This window comes from Anguilla rostrata, chromosome 11 (assembly GCF_018555375.3).
Source record: "Anguilla rostrata isolate EN2019 chromosome 11, ASM1855537v3, whole genome shotgun sequence".
Classification (NCBI taxonomy): Eukaryota; Metazoa; Chordata; class Actinopteri; order Anguilliformes; family Anguillidae; genus Anguilla; species Anguilla rostrata.
In genome coordinates, this window is record NC_057943.1 from 14,577,754 (window position 1) to 14,602,575 (window position 24,822).

Here is a 24,822-nt window from a genome sequence, read left to right on the forward strand (position 1 = left end):
TGTGTGTGTGTTGGGGGTGTTTACATTGAACCATCCAAATAAATCATGCAAGCATAGTTCTAAAAGACGACGTCTCTCCGAAAATGTTCCACAAATAATTTAAACAGTACCGTCCAATTAATCATACACACAACCCATAATTTATCTTAAAAAAAAACCTGTGCCACGTTCTTTTGAATTCGCCCTTCGCTACATCGAAAACGGGCCAGCAATACGTAGCCTACAGAAATCTTCAAAATGTGAATGCCAAATTTTCTCATTAAAAAAAACGTTTTTGAACGTATCTGCTGGCGTGCTGCGTGTCCTGCGTCCAATACTCCTCCTCTATGCCCGATACAAATGCAGCGCAACTACTCTGCCAAATGCAGAAACTGAAACTGACGGACAGGAAAGGCACCGCTCCCTCTCCGTGTTCTCTGGCAATTTTACGCACATCACCTCTCCTTCTTTGAGCTTCGGAAGCCTCCTTGAAACATTGTATAGTTTCTTCTGAATTTCAGTTCGCGTGTTTTATTTCTTATACATTTCGTTTTTGATAAAAATGGATCAGAATACCACACTGAGTGAGCGCAAGTTCTTTTACTTTCGCATTTTAGCGCAAAAACTCCTGGCATCTGGGAACCACTCCATGATGCCATACGACAACGATACCGAATCTCCGCTGGACAACAATCTGGATCTGGACGTGAACACGGATATCTACTCCAAAGTCGTGGTCACCGTGATATACATCGCACTCTTTGTGATAGGATGTCTGGGGAACTCCATAACACTCTACACTTCACTAATGAAGAAGTCTCTACAGAACCTACAGAGCACTGTCCACTATCACCTTGCAAGCCTCGCAGTATCCGACCTCCTAATTCTCGTTTTGTGCATGCCCATCGAGCTGTATAACTTCATCTGGGTCCACCACCCGTGGGCATTCGGTGAAGCGGTCTGTAAAGGGTACTATTTCCTAAGAGACGGCTGCTCTTACGCCACTGTGCTCAACATTGCCAGCCTCAGCGTCGAGCGCTACATGGCTATCTGCCACCCGTTCAAAGCTAAGAGTATCATGTCTCGCAGCCGCACCAAGAAGCTGATCAGTGGCATGTGGGTGGCATCGTTCCTTCTGGCCACGCCGATGCTTTTCACTATGGGTCAGCAAAACGCCGGAAGTGAGAAGATCTGCACCAGTATCGTGTCCCCCGTAACGACCAAGATCGTACTGCAGGTGGGTGTTAGACTGGTCTATTTGGAAACGTTCAGGCTATGTTATTTCTCTTACTGGCACCATAATGTACAGTTCTGATCTTTGCTATTTTAAATATAAACCCACTTTGAAAATACAAAAATTCACAATTGCAAATTGATCTGTGATAGAAATGGCTTTATAATGTTATGAACTAATAACACTTTTATAAAGAATTGTTATAAATGTACCAAAACAATTATTTAAAGGGTTGTGCCTGGTAAACCTTAAATTTAACATATTGTTCACCGACAAGAGTAATATTTGTATGTTGCATGCCCTGAACTGTAGGAATTATAAGAACAGTGGACTTCCATTGTAAATAGTAGGGTACTGTGACTGTGAGATGATTGTTGTGATCAATGGGTTACGGTTGCTTCCGCTGCTACTATTTATTGACGTCATCGCTGTTAGTTGGAAGCAGGGAAATAAGCTATATTAATTCATCGATAATAAAGTGTGCTGTGGATTGTATTAAATATGTCGAACATTGTTAGTTGCTTGTGGTGTTGGACATAGACAGTTAATAGACCTATATCTGAAAGCAGTTTGATGATTTTACATTTTTACAATTACGGTTAATTTTGGCCAGCAAAGTGCTGTGGAAGCCACCAACGTAATGCTTATTACCACACTTATTTCCTCCTGGCATAAGTAGGTAGGCTTACGCATTGTACTCTCAATACGTTCACATGGAAACTGGAAAATTGTGGTGTACACTCCAGGATATCCAGTTGTACTTGATGACAATAATTGGACTTGCCATTGTATAGACTTGTCGCTGTTCCACAACACTCAGAATACACCTATCTGCTTTTAACCCGTTCTGACTTCATACAAACATATTAGCTCATATTCGGTCCAGTAATCAAAATATTAAAGCTTTTTATGCAAGCCGTGCCTTTAAGAATTTTGTTCAACCCATCTGCTACAGTTAGATGCTCATTCCAGATTTGTATTGTGCCAGCACTTGGCCCCAGATTTTGTCTAACTACGATGTGCTTTGCCCTTGGCACAAAGTTATATTTGTTAGTCAAGAAGCAAAGTTAAGAACAAAGTAACTGCTGCCTAGCCATCAGTCAACAGAAGTACACTAACCTTTCATTGAATCACTCACACACACACACACACACACACACACATGCTGTGAGGATAAAATAATGTGAAGGGCCACAAAACATTCTTCATCCATCAATTGCCAAAGAAAGTTATTTAGCATGTGAATAACTTGCTGGGAGTAAGTGTTTTCAGTTTAAATAGCCCGGTTGTCAAGATGATGACAACGTGTGTGTTCTTATCTGTGTCATGATGATAGCTCTGGTATTTTTCCCAGGTCCACAGGAGACATTGGGCCCTCATTTCTGCACTCTAGGTACAAGTGAAAAAGTTTAGCACTAACTCAGGTGGTGGTAAATTAAGGCATGTCCAACTCAATATCGGTAATTTCATGACCATCAGTAGTGCACCTGCGGTACATTTGCAAAGGCGGTTGGTTTAAGAGGAATAAATTACCTTTGAGTGTTTTGGGGATTGTCCTCATTATGGCTAATCAGATTTTGTCATGTCTGATATACTGTCCCAGTTGTAGTCATCACATGCACATTTACGGCATGCCAAAAAAACCCTCCTCAGGCAGATGGTGTCAAAACAGCTTGTGACCTTGAGAAGGAATATATTGTGTGTGTTTGTTATTTATCGAGTGCTCTGTATTGTGGCAAAGATGCAATAATTGTGTAGTAGTAATAATTGCACCAGGCCTTAAGGATTGCAGTGACACAATAAAATGACCACGTGGAGCAGCACAGCCATTCAGCATCACAATGTCTCTTCTTATTTATGGTACACTTTCAAAGTAACTTTCACAGCGGTGCGCCTGCAGCTGGCTCCCAAAGGCCATATGAAGCTATACATTGTGCAGGGACAGGAGTCCTTTGTCCCCTGAGCACAGTAAATGGACAACCACCTACATCAAGAACATCTGGCGTGAGAAATGCCAGAATGGTATTGCAGGAAGATACAGACATGGTCCCTCATCACATACTACAGTATATTAATTTATCTTTGTAAACTATGGTTTCATCAGATTCCAAAAGCTATTTTTTAAAGATGAAATGCGAACAGCTGGCCCTGGAAATTGAGTGGAGCTGGGGAACTCACACTGGGGAACTCAGAGATAATACTGGAGGATTTTTAATATTTATATCTACATTGCAGTCCCCACACCTCTTTTTGGACCTCAGAACTTTTGCCTGGCATGTGTCTGGTTCTTCATTGTATTTGCCTAAGTGTATACATGTATTCACTTGGCACACTATTATTAACAAAATTTAAGGTTTGCGTATGCAGTTGTGGAGAGGTGGCAGTAGAGATACCATATCTGTGTGTGAAAATATTAATGGAAGATAAAGGGCCTCAAGTGGAACATCATTGCATTGGCAGCCCCATGTGGACATCCCCCTGGGGCATGGAAAGGTTTTGGTTTGCAGGTGGTGCTGGCTCCCATCCCTTCAGACAAGAAGCCTTTTGCTGTAATCTCATGCAGGTGGGTCATTATCCAGCCAGTGCTATGGCTCCAGAGTGAGGCAGCGGTATAGGCAATTGCAGCTGGCAGGGCAGGGCAGTTTGGTGGAACGTATTCATGTCTTTATATTTCCCCACATATTATTCACATGCATTCTGCATTCTCCAGAAAAAATACTTAGATCAACACATAATCAACAGCTGCAAATGCAAATTAGTTGGGTTTACCAAAAAAATGTGCTATAAAAATGTGTTTAAAAAGTACCCCGGATAACATACAAAAGTACCCCGGAGTACATACAAATACTGGTTTTGTGCACTGCATACCATTGCATTTATATATATATATATATATATATATATATATAATAAAAAATAAAATAAAATTATATATATATATATAGTACTGTGCAAAAGTCTACAGGCACCTGTAGAAAAAATGCTGTACAGCTAAGATGCTTTCAAAAATAATGAAATGAAAGGTTATAAATATCGGGAAAAAAAAGAATATAAAGAGCAGTAAATAGTTAAAAACTAAATAAAATCAATGTTTGGTGTGACCACCCTTCGCATTTAAAACTACATCAATTCTCTTAGGTACACTGTCTGGCAGTTTTATAAGAAAATCGGCTGGTAGGTTGTTCCAAGCATTTTGGAGAACTTGCCACAGTTCTTCTGCAGATTTTGGCTGTTTCGCTTGCTTCTGGCTCTCCAGGTAATCCCAGAGACGCTTGATCAAGTTTTTATCTAAAAAGTAGTCTATTACTTAAAATATTACTTTATTTAACAAAATACAAAAATGTATCTGTAAAATTCATTTTTTGGAAAATTCATGTTTGGAAATCTTAAATTTGCTCTTTTCTACTGACACACTAATGCAGAAAACAAAAAATAAACATCTAAGACCAAATATATACTATATATTATATTTAAAAGTCTAGGGTGCCTAAGACTTTTGCACAGTACTGTATATCAATACGTATTCCAGGTACAATATTAAAGTATCTGGAGTGAGTCAGTGCCCTCTGCTGTTCAGCACATGCAGCCTACTGACATTCTGCTCCAGAGAGGGCGACTGATTGAAATGACTCAAATCCCTGAGATGACTGCTGGCATTTCCCTGACTCCACTCAGGATGTGTTATCACATAAACAAAAGCTCTGGGTAAAATATGCAGACAGAAGGCAGAATTTGAGGTGATTGTGAAATTCCTCAAGTCTTCTAGAAAAAGGGGAGAAAGAAAGAGAAAATAGAGCAGATTTCTATTTGAAACTGTCCAAAAGCATTGTTGCCTATATATGGTCATTTATGAAGTGGAGAGAGTGAATAATGAGACAGGGATGAAGACAAGCATTAAAGTTCATGTTTTTACATCGATAACGTTTCAAATTGATTTTTTTCAGTGTTTATTTTCTCAGCTGTATGTCTCTTAAGAAGTTCATTTTCATTTCTGTTCACTCTGTTTACATCTTGCACAACAAAACCAAAATGTTGTTGATCCAAATTATATAAAGTGGTTGGTTCAAGTTTCGAACCCAGTTAAACATAATAAAAAAACACAAAATTGTTGCTTTTTAAAAAAGTGAATTACAGTCAGAAATTAAATGAGAAGGGTATGGATAAATGGAAGTAAAACAGATGGACCAATTGAGAGATTGGAAAGAATTGGCTTAATGTAACCATAGAAACCATGTCTGGACCTATTGACGAGACTTGCATGTATTGTAGCACTGAAGACAACAGTAGCACAGGAGCTGTGTCCACTCAAAGAGGCAGCATGTTTGAGAGTAAGGAGAAATAGTCTCAAGGTTGCATTCGGAAGCACAATAATATAATAGATAACTGATAAAGACACTCAAAAAAGTCAGGTGTACTAAAGGATCGTGCAGTAGGTGGTGTACTTTATTAACGCTGCGTTAGAGGTGATGGGACAGCATTGGTCCATTTCAAGTCAAGTTATGGTAATTAGAAAGGCAACTTTATAGATGCAAAAAAATGTAATGTTAGTGGGCATTATAAACTTAGAAAAACAAAGTCAGAAAACAGCTTTTTAGTACATTTTTACCCCATTGGCAGATAGGTTTGGTTATTTTAAGCAAATCTTTCTCAAATCATAGTTATTTTAAGCATTCCATTTTCACTGTTTGCATATATAGATACATTTTTATTTGTCATTTTAATATATATGACATGCATATTCGTGTTTTACAAAGAATGCACATGGGGTTTGCTGGTGTAAGTTATGATCCGTTTTGTGTTTATATCAGTGACATACTGACTCTGCTTTATGCATCAGATTCTTACACAGACCTTCTCCAATACATTTCTTTTTTCTAATAACAAATTTTGCAAACAAAAACAAGGGAGAAAATGTTCTCTGTATTCATAAAAGGGATCATTTCAGACAATGTGCTTGATTAAGCTTTGATGAAAACCTTAAGACTCTGGCTGATTGTTCACCTCTTTGTGTCTTTAGCTTCCCTGCAATGAAAACAAACCCTTAGCAGTTGTGCTATCAATGTGATTGTCTCTATGCACATTTGTGTTAATAATTTAGAAGAGTGATTGCATGCCCTCTTGAACTCTGAGCAACACTCAAGTTTATTTCACAACATTTCATTTATGGAATGTCTTAGTATATGAATGTATTATCAGGCATTTAAATTGCCAACTCAAAAATAGCATTACTAGATTGGAAAATAAAAGGTGGGGGAGGGGACTACAATTAATAGTCAGATGAAGTGTAATCTTGGTTATAGAGGCATATTGTTTTCTTATTGATTGATCCTAATAACTGTTGGCAAAAGTTTAGTCATTTTAGCCTTTTCATTACTTAAACTTTTGGTTTTGTAATCATCCATTTGCCTTTTCTGTTGGTATTGTTCTTTTTTTTGGGGGGGAAACCAATATTTTTTCTGAAGTAGAGTGTGAGGAAAATACACCGAGGTATTTGAATATATACACTGAAAAAAGGCAAACATAATGAACGTTTTGGTCATTAAAAATCTGCCAGGGGCACTCAGTCTTTGCAAATACAGAAATATTATTTCAAAATGACCTATGTCACACTGTGAAATTGTGCTAGATAGATAATAGAACACTTAATTGCTGCCCATAATTGAGGGTGGTGAGGAAATGTTATCACCTCATTTAGTACAATTGATAAGTGAGTGTCATGAGAAAAAATCAAATAGCTATTCAAAAATCATCTGAGGGCTTGGGAACAATATCGATACAAGCCTAATATATAAATACAGATGTGCAATGGTCTCTGTTGTAAAGCCTGTGTCACAATATTTTAACATACACGTGCATTTTCTCACTTTTTGCAAAAAATTGCGTAACTAATGGTCTGTAATTTTAACATTGATGGGGCACTGTTGCTCTCTATAACATCTCTTTCTGCCACCCATGCCAGTGCATGGAGCACTGCAGTAAAGCATATGGATTCATCATGTGGATCCAGTGACTGTTTTCCACAATACTGGTCACATGGGATGCTAGAAGACATTTCTTACTGGATGACAAGCACATCCTCTCACTGGAAAAAAATTGGTACCTGTAATTTGGGGGCACTGACTGTTGCAAGAGGAGCTCAGCCCAGTTTAAGCCCACACTACCAGCCAACTGTATCCCTCCACTGTGGATACTTGATCTTAGTCAACTGCGGACACAGCCAAGGCTTAAATCAACAGCACAACACAACAGGACACGACGCAATGACAAGAACAGACCATTCAGACCAACATCCTCACCATTATCCTACCAAAAAAGTGTACCTAGTCCTCAGTTTGCTTATAAACGAGATATCTAGCCCCATATGAAGCCTAGTCTTGAACGCCCCCAGAGTTTTTGTCTCTACTACATGACCTGGCAAGCTATTCCACGCAGTGACTACTCTTTGTGTGAAAAAATACTTCCTAACATCTGTGCCCTTGTTCTACTAACAGAGCTAACTCAACCTGAATAATCTTGTGTAGTTCAATTTGAAAGTCTCAATCAAATTACCCCTACTTCTCCTTTTACGAACCTTAAAGAGATTAAGCATCTTAAGTCTTTCCTCATAAATTTTATCTTTCATACCTGGAACCAATTTGGTTGGCCTTCTTTGAACCTTTTCCAGAGCCTCTATATCTTTCTTGGAGTACAGTCCCCTGAACTGCACACTCTCTTGAGTGTGGTCTGACAAAGGTATTGCATAATTTCCTTGGATTTATACTCAGTACGTTTAGCTATATATCCCAGCAACCTGTTGGCCTTTTTTAACTGATATAGCACAGCACCTAGAACCTGAAAGGTTTTCATCATTTATTCCTCCAAAGTGCTTTTCAAATTGAGCGCATTCCAATTTTGTTCCTCCCATTAAATAGTCCTACCTTATGTTTTTGTTTCCCACATGTAGAACTTTAGATTTAGCCCACTTCTGGATTCCATTTAAATCTTCTTTGATTACTTTAGTAGATTCCAATCTGTTAGCTAAACCGCCCAGTTTTTATCTGCATATTTAACATATTTAATGTACTTTCAATGTCCCTGTCAGAGTTGTTTATATAAATGAGGTTGAAGATTTAAGATATATGGTAATATATATTTTTATAAATATTAATTTTTGAAACCAAGGTTGAAGATTTAAATATTCATATTTTACTAAATATTTGTTTCTGAAACAGAAATATTAGATATAAGAGAAATGTTTTTTATTTTTTTATTTTAGTTTTTTCAATATACCTTTGGAAAGGGTTTACAGGCTTGCTCTATCATTTATGAATATACACAGCCAACCATTTACAAAGTATTCATACACAATTACAAGAAGCTCTTAGATGCCATTGTATATTGTCATTTGCTGCTTATTAACATGCTGATTAGCCTGATTACTGCGTTCATTAAAATGATGAGTATTACGTTGCAGTGATCTAGAAGTATGGTAACATGACAGAAATTATTCTTGCAAGTGAGATTGAGTGGATTAAGCAAATTATAGATTTCTCAGTAACCAGTACATATAGGAAAGAACTGAAGCTAATATGGTAAACTGCTAAATTCCCATTCACTGGCATGCAGGACTTTATGATCCATCACAAAATCAATCGGTCTCAGAGGGTGTATTAGCCAGGACTAATCATGCATCTCCCAATTCAGTTTCCTATTTCAGTCTTTATCAGCATGACCTGTGAAGATATGAAATGTATAATTGGGGAAAATGGAACTGGATACAATTGAGCTATAAGGATGAATACAGTAGATGAAAGGTACCTAACTGCAGCTAAATTTATTTTGTATGTACTGTATGTGTTTTGTGTACCACGTGAGTGCGTGTGCATGCACATGCGTCTGTGTATGTATCATGGGGGCGTATGAAAGATAATAAATTAATTTATTGAGGATTCTACCAACATTTTAGTAATGAAGACTCGTCAGTCTAATGAAGCTGAGAGCCAATGGACTGGCAATAGACTTGGTGAAAAACAGTGTTCTAAACTGAGATAATGCACGATCAAAGAGTGAGCACATAAAAGAAACTAATTCACCCACCAAAATACAAATTAAGCCCTTTTTTAAATTAATGGATGTTAATTAAGCGGCCCAGTTAGTCTTAAAGGGGTAGTGTATTTTCTGGAGTTTTATTATTATTATTATTATTATTATTATTATTATTATTATTATTATTATTTCAGTTTTAGTGTATGGTTTTGACTGACCCAGACAGTTTTTGTGTGCAATAAAGGCCAATTTAAATATTTACAAAGGTTTCTGATGACGCAGAAAATAAACTTCCTGTAACTCCATAGCAGCACATACAGATATGTTGTCCCTCCGGAAGCTATGAATATGAGCAGATGAATTTCATATTATTTATTCACAATTATAAATAAATAAATATAATAAAGTTGTACATTGTGTGGGTACTTCTTTCCTTCTCAATTCAAAAGTGTTGCAGGCCCTTGGCCAGAGTGATGTAGTTTAGAAGCAGCTGGCCTGGCACCTACTAAACTTCCTGTATTGTTGCATACCTTATGTTAGCCAGGCTGACTACAAATTGAAATGGAAGCTACAGTGTCCAACTATGAAACAGATGACACTTTCCACTACAGTGCCAAACCTTATTTATTTGAGCCATAATTTATGAATTATGTGCAACAGATAGAGACTGAGAGGTTGAAGAGAGAATGTAAATTGCCATGCTGGCACCCCATTTTAGGACAGCTAGCCACATTATCAATTGACCTGGGTTGTCTAAATACAGCCGGTTAAAATGATACTAAGACCATTTTGATATTTTCCCCACAATTGTGTAATTATACAAGCATAAACCATTTTCACTTTTGTCATTCTGTCCTTATAATAGTAACATATTATACAGGTGCTGTAGAGGTATAATAATAGTGTAGCATGCAGGTATAATGACTAGTGCCGTACAGACACTGCACTGGAATCTAAGTAAAGGATAATCCCCCGTCAGCCATTGGGGAATAATTACCACCACGGAGTCGAAGAACATGGAGGGGGGTTTTCTCCACAAAGGTCATTATTCCCCGATGGCTGACTGCCTCGGAGGGGATTATCCCTTACTTAGATTCCAGCGCAGTGTCTGCACAGCACTAGAGTCATTATACCTGCATGCTACACTGTTAGACATGCTTGCGTATTGGGGAATATTGGCTAACGTGGTATTGGTACAAGGCAAGTTAACACTATTAAGGAACAGACGACTTTTTTTTTTTTTTTGCTCTGCCTCAGTATTTCTGGCTCTCTTTCACTCTCTCGACACTGTCAGTGTCATCGACATTCATTATCTCCCTGGCATGTAATTCAGACTCGTACCGCCACATGGCTAAAACTAAGTCAGTTTTAGTTTTACCATTTGTAAATCTGACCTAATATACTGTGTAGCTAGCTAGCACAAGTCATAATAATAATAACTGCATACCGATTATATTTACTGTTACTATATTTACAGATTTATTGGTTTTCTTAATTAAAGAGACAGCGATCAATTTGGCAGCTGCGGCACTTCTTTCTGCAGAGTGATGGTTCTAGGTTAAAGGGTCTGTTGCCCAATAGCAGCAGTCATTATACAGAAATATCTAAGTGCTGAATGCCTGAATTGACCAATCAGAATCGAGGATTCAACAAAGCCATGTAATATACTGGTATAGTAGTCTTACAATATTATTGTATGACTGCTCCTGCTACTTATGGATTGTAATAACATACTGTATGGTTTCTATGTGGATGTTAGCTATTTGATTTCTTTTATGTATTATTATTTTTTTTCTTTATTTTTGTCAAAGCAATGTGCATTCTATCAAGCCATTTTACACAGTCAGCGGACAATCATGACTTTATCTGTAAGTTCTAGCTAGTTAAATCATGGCTAGTTAGCTAAAGGTGTTCACTAACTTGTTGTTTATATAAACTTGAAACTACTTCCAGGTTAATATACCACTATTGTTTATAGCTTCTCCTTGTGGTTTTAAGCTTCAAAAGTACTAAAGGCAGTGGCAGTGTGGTTTCCATGAAAAAGTTTTTTAAAAATGAATATTTTTTAAAAACTTTTTTATGAAAAATGCTGCCATTAATAGGTAATAGGCATTTATGTGAAGGTGATGCTTCTGTCTCTGTCAGCTATGAAGCCTTGCTCTGTCCTTGTGTCCCTTACTCCTTCTTTGATTTTTTTATCATCTATTCTTTCATTTTATTTTCTTTCTTTGCCCATGTTCTATCCACATTTACGATTTTGTGATTGCTTTTTTCTTTTTTAACAAATAGAAAATCACCTTCAAAAGCTACAGTTGATAAGTAACAGAATAAAATGTGATGATACAAGTTGTACTTCTCTCTCTCTTTTCAACTTTTTCCCTGTCCCTCTGACCCTCTGCCTCCTATGCCCTGCCTATTTCACTCTAGATAAATGCCTTATTGTCCTTCGTGGTTCCCATGGCAGCGATCTCAGCGCTGAATGGCATCATAGCCAGCCAGCTGCTGCGCATGTTCCGGCAGGCTGCACAGGACAGCCATGTGTGCATCATCGGGGGAAATCCCACCATGTTGAGTGTCAGCGTGGAGCCCAACCGGGCACAGTCCCTGCAGCATGGGGTCATGGTCCTACGTGAGTGAAGCTCTCACACACACACACTCGTGTGCGGGAAGCACTTCTAAATATAAACACACATAATTGCCTAAAATATTTTGACAGTTCTTTGCCTTTAAAGCTTATTATCATATTGGGCTGCGTTCCAGTGAATCCATTAATCTCTGGCAGCTCCGAGTTTATTCCTGGTGGCAAAATCAAAATGGAACATCAAGAATAGATTTATGAAGTCAGTAAAACAATGCTTTTGGATGCTATGATGGAATATTCTTAGAATTACTCTTCTTGACATTTCTGCAGCTCTACAGCTTGTAGATAATCAACAATCTGACATGACTGCATAATTGGACCTGACAGCATAAGCTCAATTACTTGGGAATAATATGATATAACAATATAACTCAAGACATTTTTTCTTGATTTGGTTTTGTGCACCATAATTTTAGATTTGTTGATTCTCCACTTTTATTAAGGGTATTTTTTATTATACATTTTGGCTTCATCATGTGGAACTTACAGTATATTTTATGCATAGTCCCATCAATGTCATGGGTCAACTCCATTCCAGGTTATATATGTATCACTAATTTACCCTGTTTTTCATTAATATTTACTTTATTATTAATAAAATAATAATTAAATTAAACTTGGGTAATAATCATGCATTAGTTGCTATTTCTGAAATGTGAAAAAACTAAATTAAGTTCCACCCAATGATAATAAATTTGCATAATTCTCACCCTTATCTATATTCAAAGCAGTAATGAAATAGCTTACATGTGTAAGACCGAGATAGAAAATGAGATTGGGCTGAGCTCTGACCCCCTTTATATTTACCATCGCAGGCAGGCATACCACAGTGTTCCTGATCAATGTCAATGTCAGTAATGTCAGCTATTTGCTATGCTGTTTGAAGAGTGATACTCAGTGTGGTATGAATGGTGTAATCTATGTCAGGGCTTTGTGGATGTACACTCTTCTACGAAGAATCAGTATACGCGTGGGAATCAGACTGACAGGCCCTTATCCTTTCAGGATGCGATAAGCCAGAGACCTATCTGAGGACTTTCCAAAGCCACTTTTTAATGTTCAGTGCTGACTGAGGAACAAGAGAGAAATGGCAAGGAAATTGCATACAGTACCTTACCCTCAGCCTATACACGAAAACTTTTTGAACCAACCCTCTTCCCTTCTGGTTTAAATAATAATAATAATAATAATAATAATAATTTTAAAAAAATACAGAGCCATGTCTTCAAGATGTCTTTCGTAATGAGTTTAAAGGGCTTGTCACAACATTGAGTGCAAAACAGGCTGAGGTCATTAGAAAGAGAATAATGTTCCCAACTATCAAAAATCCAGCAATGCAGAAGTGCTGCACTCTCTCCTCCCCTCTGTTCAGACTTCTTCTGGACTGACTGGGTTGGCCTAGGACTTACAATGTGGACATCCATCACTAAGGGTGATATTTCATATTCTTTTCTGAAATTTATTGTCACTGAGAGCCTGCCTCTGACTCCTGTCCCCTTCTGAGAATTTTAACTGAAAGGAGTTGTCCAATCTCTGCTAGTCCTCTTCACACTCTGAAAGATCATAACTCATTTTAGAACAGCACTGAAAATTGTATTCACAGAACCCACAGGCAAAGTGTTACAGTTACTGCCTGCATTTTCCTCATACTACACTTCCAGGAAGCTTGTCTACGTCAGAAAAAAACCTGCAGCAAATACAGATCACTGATCATTGTTGATGTCCAAGCAGACATGTACATGGAAACCTGGAGACAGAGTAAACACACTTCTCAATAAATATGGTGCAAACACAGCTGATAATTCAGACTGATGCAGAATCTTACCCAGCTTGGTACAATATGAAATTATTCAAGCATTAAAAGGAATGGAAAATCATCCAAAATCATGGACTAACTATTCAAAATAATTCTGGATTAAACTAATCATCAGAGATAGGTGTTCATATTACACGTTCATTACAAATTTTATTACAAATATATTTGCTTTTTTGCAAATTTTTATTTTAGTATGGAGCATGGAGGGTGTATTTTCCATGGGTCTGGTGAGTGCGGCTCATCGTTAAAAAGTAGTCAGGCATCATGGAAAAGACAATCATGAAAGACAATAAACTATTGAGATTGGCATTATTAGATAGCATGACTTAACAACTGAATTAAGATTTAGGCAACGGATCCTGAGGCTTCTCACATTCATACATTTTTGTTTGATGGTGCACTTGGGAATGACACTCACTTTCATCTTCAGACTTCCAATGTCAATAACAAGCAATGGCAATGCCTTGAGGGATGGCGTTCAAAGAGTATTGACTAAATGGCACTGATTAAAAGCATGCAACTTCAAGTGGGATAAGGCATGCTTTCCATCACCATGTAAACCCTCCACAGGAACACTCATTTCTGCTAGATCGATATCTTATACCAGGTCCACTCAATCCTGGTCCAGGAGGGCCACAGGGTGTGCTTTTTTATTTTTATTGTTAGTTGCCCTTTAATAACATTAACATTATACCATCTAACACCCCTAAATATGGTATATAGATCATATAACAATATTGCAATAATAAATAACATCTGTAAACATATAGAGAATATAGGCACAGAAAAAAAGCTGCCCACCGTTGTTGTTTGTTTAGGGGTTTCTGGTATGTGGTGCAGGCTGCCTTTTCCTTGTCTTGTCAAGACTGGGTATGTTGAAGTGGGTTGAGCAGACATTTTCTGAAGTACTTCCTGGGAAGGAATGGCTTAGAGAATAAGCCATTACTTCCTAGGTACTGATATCACTATTTTTCTCTACCATATTCCCTTCCTTTCTTCCCCCTCTTCCTTATCTCCATTTCCTTCCTCCTTACCTCCCCATCTCTGTCCTTCTCGTTCTTCCTTTCTTCTCACATTCCCCCTGCCTGTGCTGTCCCTTCTCTATTATCCCTTCTGTCCGACAGGTGCTGTGGTCCTTGCTTTTGTGGTGTGCTGGCTACCCTACCATGCCCGACGCCTCATGTACTGCTATGTCACTGTGTGGACAAAGTGAGTAAAATACTTCACATAAATTATCAGATTAGTCTGGAGTTATTTCCGATTTGTATATTACGTAATATAAAGATAACAATTTGAGAATAAGCCATGTAAAGCAATTAGCTAGCAAGACCTCTGGTTATTATATAAATTTAGAGGGATGATATGTCTTCACCAACACAACTCAAAACAGAATCTGTACATCTGGTATGCTTGTCTCACAACAGTAAATCCCTGTTTTTGGGCAGTTTGCATACACATATATAATTTGGGACTGGGAGCAAATGTGAGCCTATAGAATGAGATGTCAATATCAGTTTGATGAAGCACAGTAGCCTCTAAAAGGCTAAAGACCTCTAAAAGCCCCCTCCCTCTTCAAATAGGGCCATCAGTCAGAGGCAATTGCCATGGCCAGGCATGTGCTTTTAAACAGACTCATGCTTGATTTAATTAAGATCTACCGCTCTATCAGTGTCTGCAGAGTGCAAATATGCCGCTCTGTCCAAATGTCTCTGTCAAAGATTAATTGCACACTAGGTTATTTTTTTATTCTTTGTCTTTTAAATAATTGCAGTTATAACACATAGAGCTAGATGTATGTACATGAAGCTCACAGCCCAAAATGCAGCCTGGTGAGGGTATGTTGGTGCGTACGCAGCCTGTGCGAAATTAATGTCAGCTACAGCTAATTACACAATCAGTGAGTGGGACTGCCTACTAATCACCTTTTGAGTATGAAGCAGCGCTTATAATATGCAGTTCAAAAACTCCTGTTCAGTGCATTGAATATCTTCATTGTGCGGAAATTGATGTGTTTCCTGGTGCGGATTAGGAGTGTATCCAGCATTACAGTCGGTGCTAGGTCATTATCACCCAGAGGAGTAATTATTTCCATGGCTGGTGTTTGTCACAGAAGACACTGGTGTTGCTGATTCCATGCTTTCTGTGTCTTTTCTGGCAGCATCTTTCCCAATTTTTAGTGCTTTTTGTGAGCTCTTGTCAGTTTTGGATGGTAACTATAATGTAGCCTCAAACCTCGTAATGTAACTATAATGCAGACTCAAACCATGCCAAATCTAACTAAAAACAAACACACAGTAACCATGTTTTTTATTATTTTAGTAATGCAATTTTAGCATGCTGTCTTTTGAACGATAGTCTGTTAAAGGCAAAAAGCAGGCTCTTTCCGTGATGGACAAAAGCAATTAAATGCTCAAACAAATCTTACCAGGCAGGTTTAAGTTTTCAAATTAGGATATTATTGGACACTACATGACATGTTGCATTTCAATAAGACCTTTTTTTTCATTGTTGACTCTTGCTGTCTTTTTGTCAGTGAAAAACATCTGTTGTATGATATAGATTCATAGTTGATTGAATCCAGGTGGGTGGACTTAGACCAGGCTTACACTACACAACTGTCAAAATTTTAACATTATGTAAACCGTTCACGTTCCCTGATTTATGACTTTAAATCCTTTGTATCCCTTAGATGGTATGGGTGCTCAGACTATCTGATAGGACCTTACTCTGCAATCACCCAAATCTCGTCCAACCAAGGTCTTGTAAGTAGACTTGGTTCAGAGAGATTATCAAACTAGTTATGTCCATGCTATGCTTGGCAAAATGCTAGTATCCAAGCACTATCTGGGCACTGCAGAAATGTCCAGTATGAAATAAAACAAAGAATCTGGACTCATAGATGGTTGTACAGATATGGAGAGTATATCCTGTCTATTTTACAGGGGGGATTTCTTGGAATTCCTGTTTATTTTGGTCTCAGATGAAGGCCAAAACATTGGCTACTGACTGACTTGCTCAGAACATCAGGAAGGCCTTACAAAGTTTCTGATATTTCAGAAAACAGTATGGACATCCAAGACTGGCCGGGAGGTTTCAACAGCAATCATTAGCACGTCTTTCATCCACCATTATGTGATTGCTGAGAGGCTGATTTTGCTTACAATCCTAAACTATATAATAAATATTTCTCTGGGGAAATTTGGAGTAAATAGAAAAAAAGAATATATGTCTGGTCTAAGGGACAAAAAGTTAGACTAAAGCCTGGATTTACTCCCACTTGAGGACAAATATTGATAAACTCCAGACCTGTCTGTTTTAGTTAGGGATAAGCATCTGGTTTACTTGTACACAAATCAGTAAAAATGAAATCAACAACAGAAATTCATGCTTACAGTTTACACAGTTTAATTTAACATACGGTGCAAATATGAAACAAACTATTTTGGACTAATTGCTATGGAATTAATACAGATGTCAAAAATACAAGACACATCTACACCAGGATAAGTCTAAATGACCTCTGCTCCTGTCTTCCTCTTTGCAGTAGTCTGTATGACTTCTACCACTACTTCTACATGGTGACCAACGTGTTGTTCTATGTTAGCTCTGTTGTCAACCCGGTCCTTTATAATCTGGTCTCTGACAAATACCGGGAGGTGTTTTTCTCTACGTTCTGTCACATGTACCTGCCCTGTCACCGCAAGAAGCAAACGCGCGTCCTCACCCGGCACTCCAACAGCTTCTCCAGCAACCACACCATGTCCACCAACATCGTCAAGGAGACCGTTTACTGACTCCCCAAGTGCAGTGTGCCATTTGTCGCATGCGGCAAGGGGACGGAGAGAGCAGTGCGCAAAAAAACACAGCTGGGAACAGAAACAATTAATGGAGTGGAATGTGTTTTGAATTTTTAATTATCATATGTAGGACTGTTCTGTGTTACCAAAAATCAGTTGTGTGTGAGAGTGCATGTGTGAATGACACTTCACTTTAGAGACTAGAAATAGACACTTACGCATGGCATTTTACTTCACAAATGCACATACTGTACATGTGTCAAACTTTTGTGATTAAAGAAGAAAGCCATGATGTGCAAAGTCTTTGTATCATATAAATATGGAAACATTCCTGTGCACATTTGTCCTATACTCACATTCTCTTATTTGGGCCGCACAAGTATTTCACATTAAACAACAGCTCACTGAAGACGGCAACAAATAGACATGCAGGCACCCATCTGACCTATCCACAGTAACACCGCTTGATCAGTCATAGAGCATTCACATACCACATTAAACCGAGACAAACAAACCCAAAATGGTCATATGAATATACGTATTCAGCAATTCATGTTTATTTTATATACTGTAGGGGTTCAGTCTCTGGACTGTCATCAGCCCCTTTGGCAGTTAAGTTTGCCCCTCCCAAGCAGATGTTTTCAGAGAAAACAATACCATATGAGGTCATATCCGAAGAATTTAACAACAGCTCAGAACTTCAGCAGCTCTGAGCTGTTAGAAAATGAACAGCCCTCACAAAAAGAGCTTGTCCATGCTGCTTGGTTTATAGCAGCAGGCTAATCGCATACTGAAGCTGTAGTTGCCTGAATTGCAGAAATTCTGTGTGATATTGGGATTCCATTTGGGATGGAATTTAAAATGTGTCATAATATATGACAGGATTAAAAAAGCTTTCCAATAAAAGGTCTGTGTAGTAGAATATCTTAAATACTATTTGAGTTGGAACTCTAGCTAGTTGATCTGTCTATATCAACATTTCAGTCATACCACTATATTTCATTTCTGGTTCTTGTGAATCAAGAAAGCATGTACCATTTTATATTTCGTATATTTCTGTAATGCTACAAAATCAAACAGAGTTTATGTCACTTCTGGGGTGAGTACTACTATATGATACAGACTGGATAAGTAGTACTGAAGTACTGGATAAAGTCTCTACAACTTTATTTCAATGTCACAGATTTTATATGCTATTAAGGGTGTGTCACTGTTAATTGTAAGGAGAATCAAATAAAAAAGTCAGGGAACCAGTAATTCACTGACATTGGGTCATCTGTTAAAGTAATGTCATCACTGCTATTGAGCACATTCAACAGTGCAGGCACACTGATTCCCTGTCAGTGCTTTATATCTATAATCATTGCATGCTTTATTTATGTAATTCTGTGCAGGTGCACTCTTGAAACTGTGGTTTACAGCCATGTGTTTTCACAGGCAATAGTCTCATGCTAATACTGTTGCGTTAACCTATATGATGGTTGAACTTGGTTGTGCAGTGGCAATTGTTGTTTGCTTTGGCAGTATACAGTATATCCAGTTTTTTTTTGTTTGTTTTTTTTTGACATTTTAATGCTGGAGCTGCCTTCGCATAAGATATTTATATTCAGATTATTCAATATGTAAGAGAGCTGCCCTGACCCTTTGTGAGTAGCTGCGCCATATTGACCTAGCAAAACCTGGAGAGGTTTTTAGAACAATGTCTTTCATTACTGATGTCTTCTCTTGGGTAAATCTGACACAATGCACAAATCCCTCTGATTAAAAACCACAAACAGAGAACAATGCTGAGTGTCAACTCACACACTCCTACGCTCAGCCCCTTCAGGAATGAAAGGGGGAAATGGAGCTCTGTGGTTCCATGGATGAATGTTTTGAACATGAAAGAAGCTATATATTTACTACTCTCTCAAGGAGAAATTAATTCATTAAAAGGATTCATTAAAAAGGAGAAGAGTACCCTCATCTCCTGGTCCTCCTTGCTCTGTATATTGAGCTACCAGCTTACACATATGTTGTATATCCCTTTTCAACATTTCTGCAAAAAATGGCATTTGCAAGAGCGCAATTTATGTGTCATGCAGCCATAGAGTCACTGACTTCCTCCTTAACCTCTTTGCATGGTGCACTCAACACTGGCAGACCTTGCCTTATGAGTGGGAGGTAGCGTCTGAACCAATAAATGGGTGACATTTCTTTCTGTCATAAATAGAAGACGTCCATACAATTGTTGGCTTTAATATTTGCCCCACTGTGAATGCAGACCTCTGAATTTCCTGTTTTGTCTTTGTGCACTGGAGAATATGGATACGTATGTGTTAAAATGTGCGTGTGTATGTCTGTGTGTGTGTGTCTGTGTGTGTGTGTGTGTGTGTCTGAGTAGGAGTTGACTCTTGGGTCACCAATATGCCGGCTCATAAAATAAATAAATCTGTAGTTTTCCAGTTTTCTGTAGAAATGTATTAACTGTAAAATAAATATTAATATTTGTTTAAAAAGAATTAAGTTACTATATATGGAAGATTTAGAAAAAAATACATGGAAAAATACATTTTTGACGATATTTAATATTACATAACTCAGTCCACAAAATCAACTTTGTTTGGAAAAACCAGAATAATGGAACTGCTGTTAACTTAATACGTAATATACATATCGTTCTGTGTGTTATGTTCTATTATATTGTGGAAGAGATTATGGAAAAGAAAATAGAGACTTAATAAACATAAAATGCATTTTCTATTTTTTAATAAATCCAAAAGAATGTAAATACTAAGATTATTTTCATTAAGTATTACAAAAAGACTAAAATGAGATTCACCTTGAACATTGATGAAGGCTTCCTCTTTTCTGCAGTTACATGGTGCCATATACAAGGAAAATGTGACTTTGCCTGGATTCTGTTTTATCAAGAAACCTAAATAAATTCAAATGTTATGCAAGTGCAACAAAGGTACTAGATGTCATTAGAAATGGAGCACAATTGCACCTGTGTTGTAATACACCACTGGTGTTTGTTTCATGTGCCATAGAACTAATAGACTAATATTGTGGAACAACCTACACAAACATGGGACCCTACAAAGATCCAGATTAATATCCAGTAGCAATGATTTTGCAGATGCATAGTTAATTTTGCACTAAAATAAAATGAAGACTATACAAACAGAAACATACTGCAGGAAATGAAATGAGTAGAGTTATGAAAATATGTTGATATACCATTAAAATGCACAATTGAAAAGAGAACCAATGAATGGTTCATTCATTTCGATGAATTAACCATTTAATAATGATCACATACAGTACACATTGGTGAAAATGCAACTCGTAAAGCCCAAATAAAATGGAAGTGTTATATATACGAAGACTGGAATGTAAAGTATCACACAACCAATGAAACTGTGGAAGACTATCTCTGATTTTAATTAATTTTTCTTTCTTTAATTGACTATTTTAACTTATTTTTATCAATTGGATCAGTTGATGTAGGCAATGTCCCTGTGGGCTTACATTTTTAATAATTCAGACATGGCATTAAAGTAACTGTGTGCCCCTGTAATCTAAAATGATTTCGCTTTAGGTACTACATTAAATGCCATCTGTATATAGGGTTGGGCAGTATTTAAAATCATTTTGAGTGTTTTTTAATACATATTTCATGAGCTTGTAAAAATCTTGAGTTAATTTCAGAAATAGGTATATCTGTATCAATAAATGTTTAATGTTTAAAATGAAATGGAATTTATTTGTGACTTGATGATCAGAGTCTAATTCTGCCAAAAAGCAAAGTTGTAGCAAAGTTTGCCAAAACAATTGGAGCAAAGATTATCTGAGAACTGCCTGAAATGTCTCTGCCTGAAAAGTTCTACAATGCCTATGGGAAACTAGGCCGTGATCAATATTATTTCTCTTACAGTACAAGACATACTCAGTAAAATGTCCAGCGCTAATGTAACAGAGTACATATGAGTCCAATAGGGATAAAATATTCTCTGTAAGAGTTGATATAACACTGAACATTTTGCTGTGTAGAGTTTTCGTTCTATACAGTTAGGAAATTTGTTCTTGGAATCTTGTTATTGTCCATTGTATATGCAAACTTTACAAAATGTGCCATGTCTTGAGCAGAGTGATATATGTTAGCTCTTTATTTAACAAAACATCTTCTTTTTGAATTTCCAATATTTATTGAGGTAGACATTATCTCTAAAAAAAAGTACATTGAAAATATATGTGGTCTTATGCTCTGTACAACTAAAATGAATCATTTTAAAGTAAAATTATTTTTGGATTTACTTCCGACCTATTTTGTTTTTTCTATTTTTGTCCATCTGTCTGCTGTTCATTCATTGTAGTTTTGTGTGACCTCATCCCAAAAATGAATGTTGGTCATGTATAAATCATGCTGAAAAATATTTGCAGCATATCAGTCATATCAGAGCAAGACATCTTGGCAGGCCTACACATGTAGATCATGAAATTGTTTTATTGTGTTTGTATAATTTTATACAAACTCAGTTAAAAATAGTTGTAGAAAAATATTATTAAATGTCCAATTTCTATACATTCTGCATGTGTAAAAGGATGTCAGATAATTCCAGTATGTCAGATAATTGTTATTTTCAACACTGAGGGACCATTTATACATCCAGGAGACTCTTTGAACTTACAAAATATTTGCAGATTTGTATGATTTTTAATCCTGTCAAATTCCACTTTCTAAAGCAGTGATTGGACAGACCTACATCAGCTGTAGGCCAGGAAAGCAGGAAGCTTTTTCAGAAAACTAATCTTGGAAGATAGTGTAATGCCCACCTAAAGATATAGTATCATAGACCGTCCGTGTGCAGCCAAGGTGCTTGAAGTGAAAGTTTACATATTTATCTAGAGTACCACAGGCATAAAAATATTTTTCGGTGTCCTTTCAAATCTTATTTGCCTAAATTGACAGTATGGTCTCAAATATGATTTGTCTCAGGGTCAGTGTGTTGGATCTGCATACAATCTGTATCATTTATCATTGTTATGTTTTTTTTTTATTGATGGTACTTTTTTCTGTAAAACGTATGTGCTGGTATAAGAACATCCTCCTCTAAGGACAAATTGTTAGCAATCATGTTAATTCATTTGTAAACAAACAGTACCAGAAATGGGTCAACTCTAAAAATGTTGCAGGGTAGGAACACATGCATAGCTACAGTTGAAATGTAAATGCCATGGTGCCATATAATGTATTAGCTTGCATTAGAGCAGCACACATACAGCTAATTTGAGTAAGTAGAATTCAGTCTTAAAGCCAACATTGTTTCCACGTTATATTAATTGAGTCTAATAACCGTGTGATTACACTGTCTTTGTTCCAGTTGCTTTAATTTTTTTTCATTTGTTCACTGTTGTTATTTCGCTGTTATTATTAACTTGTGTCTGAACCAAATCTTGCTGTGATCGCACAAATAGCTGTTATTGTCAAAAACTGTGTGTACCTGTGTTACACGTTATTTGTCTAAATATAGAGTAATTACTCAAATAGCAGAGCCACTTAATGTGATGCCTTTTGCTTCAGTTGTGTGTTCATGTGTTGCTTGGTTGTGATAATGGAAATGATTGCATTTTTGAAAATGTTTCTGTCGGGTGACTTTCAATGTTCATGTGACTTGCTGTTGACAACTTTTGTTTTTAAAAGGTCTAAAGAGTGTGTTTTTGTAAGGTATATTGATGAATAAAGAAATAAGAATCCCTGTTTTATTTTCAGCTGTGTCTGGCGATGAAATGAATTGTGTTTTCATAATCTTGAACATGCTGCTCTCACGGCTGTCTATGACCTTTAACAAACAGCCTGTAGCAGGATTAGCACCTTGTGCTTTTTTAAAGGGCTGTCAATCACAGGGGCCATGTACCACTGTCTGCTCAGCAGAAGGTTCAGTGAGAGCTGACAGCTGGATGAGTCACACCTGCATGTTACCCACAATTCAAAGAGCCAGTGAGTCCTCTACACTTATATTAATGAATGCGCTACAGGTACAACAGCCTTTTTTCGGGCAATGCTGTACGAAAACTCAAGAGATAGAGGTACATTCATACAGAACAGAATTTTGGTACAAGGATTTACAGCAGGTATTTATGTTTTTCTCCCACACTTATCATTTTGCAAAACTGACCATACAAAAGGAAGATGCAGTTTGTTTTCTTTGAAGGGCTCTTTGTTTTGGGTATTTAAGTGCAGTGCAAATAAATAAGTGGAATTTAAAAAATAAAAATAACTTCCTTACAAGGATACGCTTTCGGCTCAATTCTGTTTATTGATTGGTGAGGCTAATCCTAATCATACGTAAGTGAAAAGGACATAAGTGAAAAGTGCTTTGTAATTTGAATCTGCATGTAAATAGGTTGCATAATGCCATAGTTGTCCTGATTGTATGATCTGATATAAAAAATAATTTCAGACCCTGAAATTAGGATGACTAGTTCATTCAAACTTCAGTAAAACATTCCACATGATTTCATATGCCGAGTCTAATAGTAATTCCAGCCCATTACAATGTGTTCAGAGATTTAGCACTTTCATTTCTGAGACAAAATGTCTACCGCTTGAGCTGCCTCTCTCTTGTGACTCACCCTGTCAGAAGGGGCTTCTGTGCTGATCTCATGCATAAAATGGTCGTACGCTCAGATTTGATCATAAATTGTATGCCGATAATCCACACCGACGTTGAGATTTATAAACCATGAAATTGTTTGAGAATGTGTGTACCTCTACATAAGCTCCAGACCATGCATACAAACTATTCCTTGTGGCTGTTCGGCTGTATGGCAGGCATGAGACACCTTTTCCTGTTCTCTCAACAACCGTAATATTTGAGCTGTTTAAAATGCGTAAGTACGAGACGTATTGTACCAGTTACTAAATCGTGAATATGCGTGATTCATAAGAAGTGCATACAAATTTAAAAAGTTTCATAAATCACACATACACGTTTAATTTATAAATCAAAATATCCCTAAAAGCGTGCATTTTTGACCAAGCCTTACAACTCCACCAAGCAAACGCCCTCTATTATCCTTATATGGTAACAATTTTAAAAATGTGTTTTGTGTTTAGTCAGTTTTCCTTTGTCTAATATTACATTTTGTCTATAGATCGGAAACATGCAATAATAGAGGAAATCAGGAAGGGGGCAAATACTTTTTTTATGGCATTTAGGTTATAAAATAATACCACAGAAGAAAATAGCTATACCCAGTTATTTGCCTTGTCTCCTTATTACCCTCTATCTAATAGTGAACATGCTGAGGAAAAACATCCAAAAGATCCATACATAACCATAAG

At 37.1% G+C, this 24,822-nt stretch overlaps 1 protein-coding gene across 1 annotated transcript; it reads left to right on the forward strand.

Moving 5' to 3' along the window:
• Positions 1–377: 377 nt before the first annotated feature.
• On the forward strand, positions 378–23,244 carry ntsr1 (neurotensin receptor 1 (high affinity)). The gene is made up of 4 exons (XM_064298120.1): positions 378–1,216; positions 11,666–11,867; positions 14,820–14,904; positions 17,240–23,244. The coding sequence occupies exons 1-4, from the start codon at positions 542–544 to the stop codon at positions 17,487–17,489; spliced, it is 1,212 nt and encodes a 403-aa protein (XP_064154190.1). The 5' UTR covers positions 378–541; the 3' UTR covers positions 17,490–23,244.
• Positions 23,245–24,822: the final 1,578 nt, after the last annotated feature.

What these genes read in the sequence shown, in the direction of transcription:
- ntsr1 (XM_064298120.1), top strand. Translation starts at nt 542, where the DNA reads ATGGATCAGAATACCACACTGAGTGAGCGCAAGTTCTTTTACTTTCGC. An exon ending in GCATGGGGTCATGGTCCTAC is followed by an intron (nt 11,868 to 14,819) that starts GTGAGTGAAGCT and finishes TCTGTCCGACAG; the next exon opens with GTGCTGTGGTCCTTGCTTTT. An exon ending in TATGTCACTGTGTGGACAAA is followed by an intron (nt 14,905 to 17,239) that starts GTGAGTAAAATA and finishes TCCTCTTTGCAG; the next exon opens with TAGTCTGTATGACTTCTACC.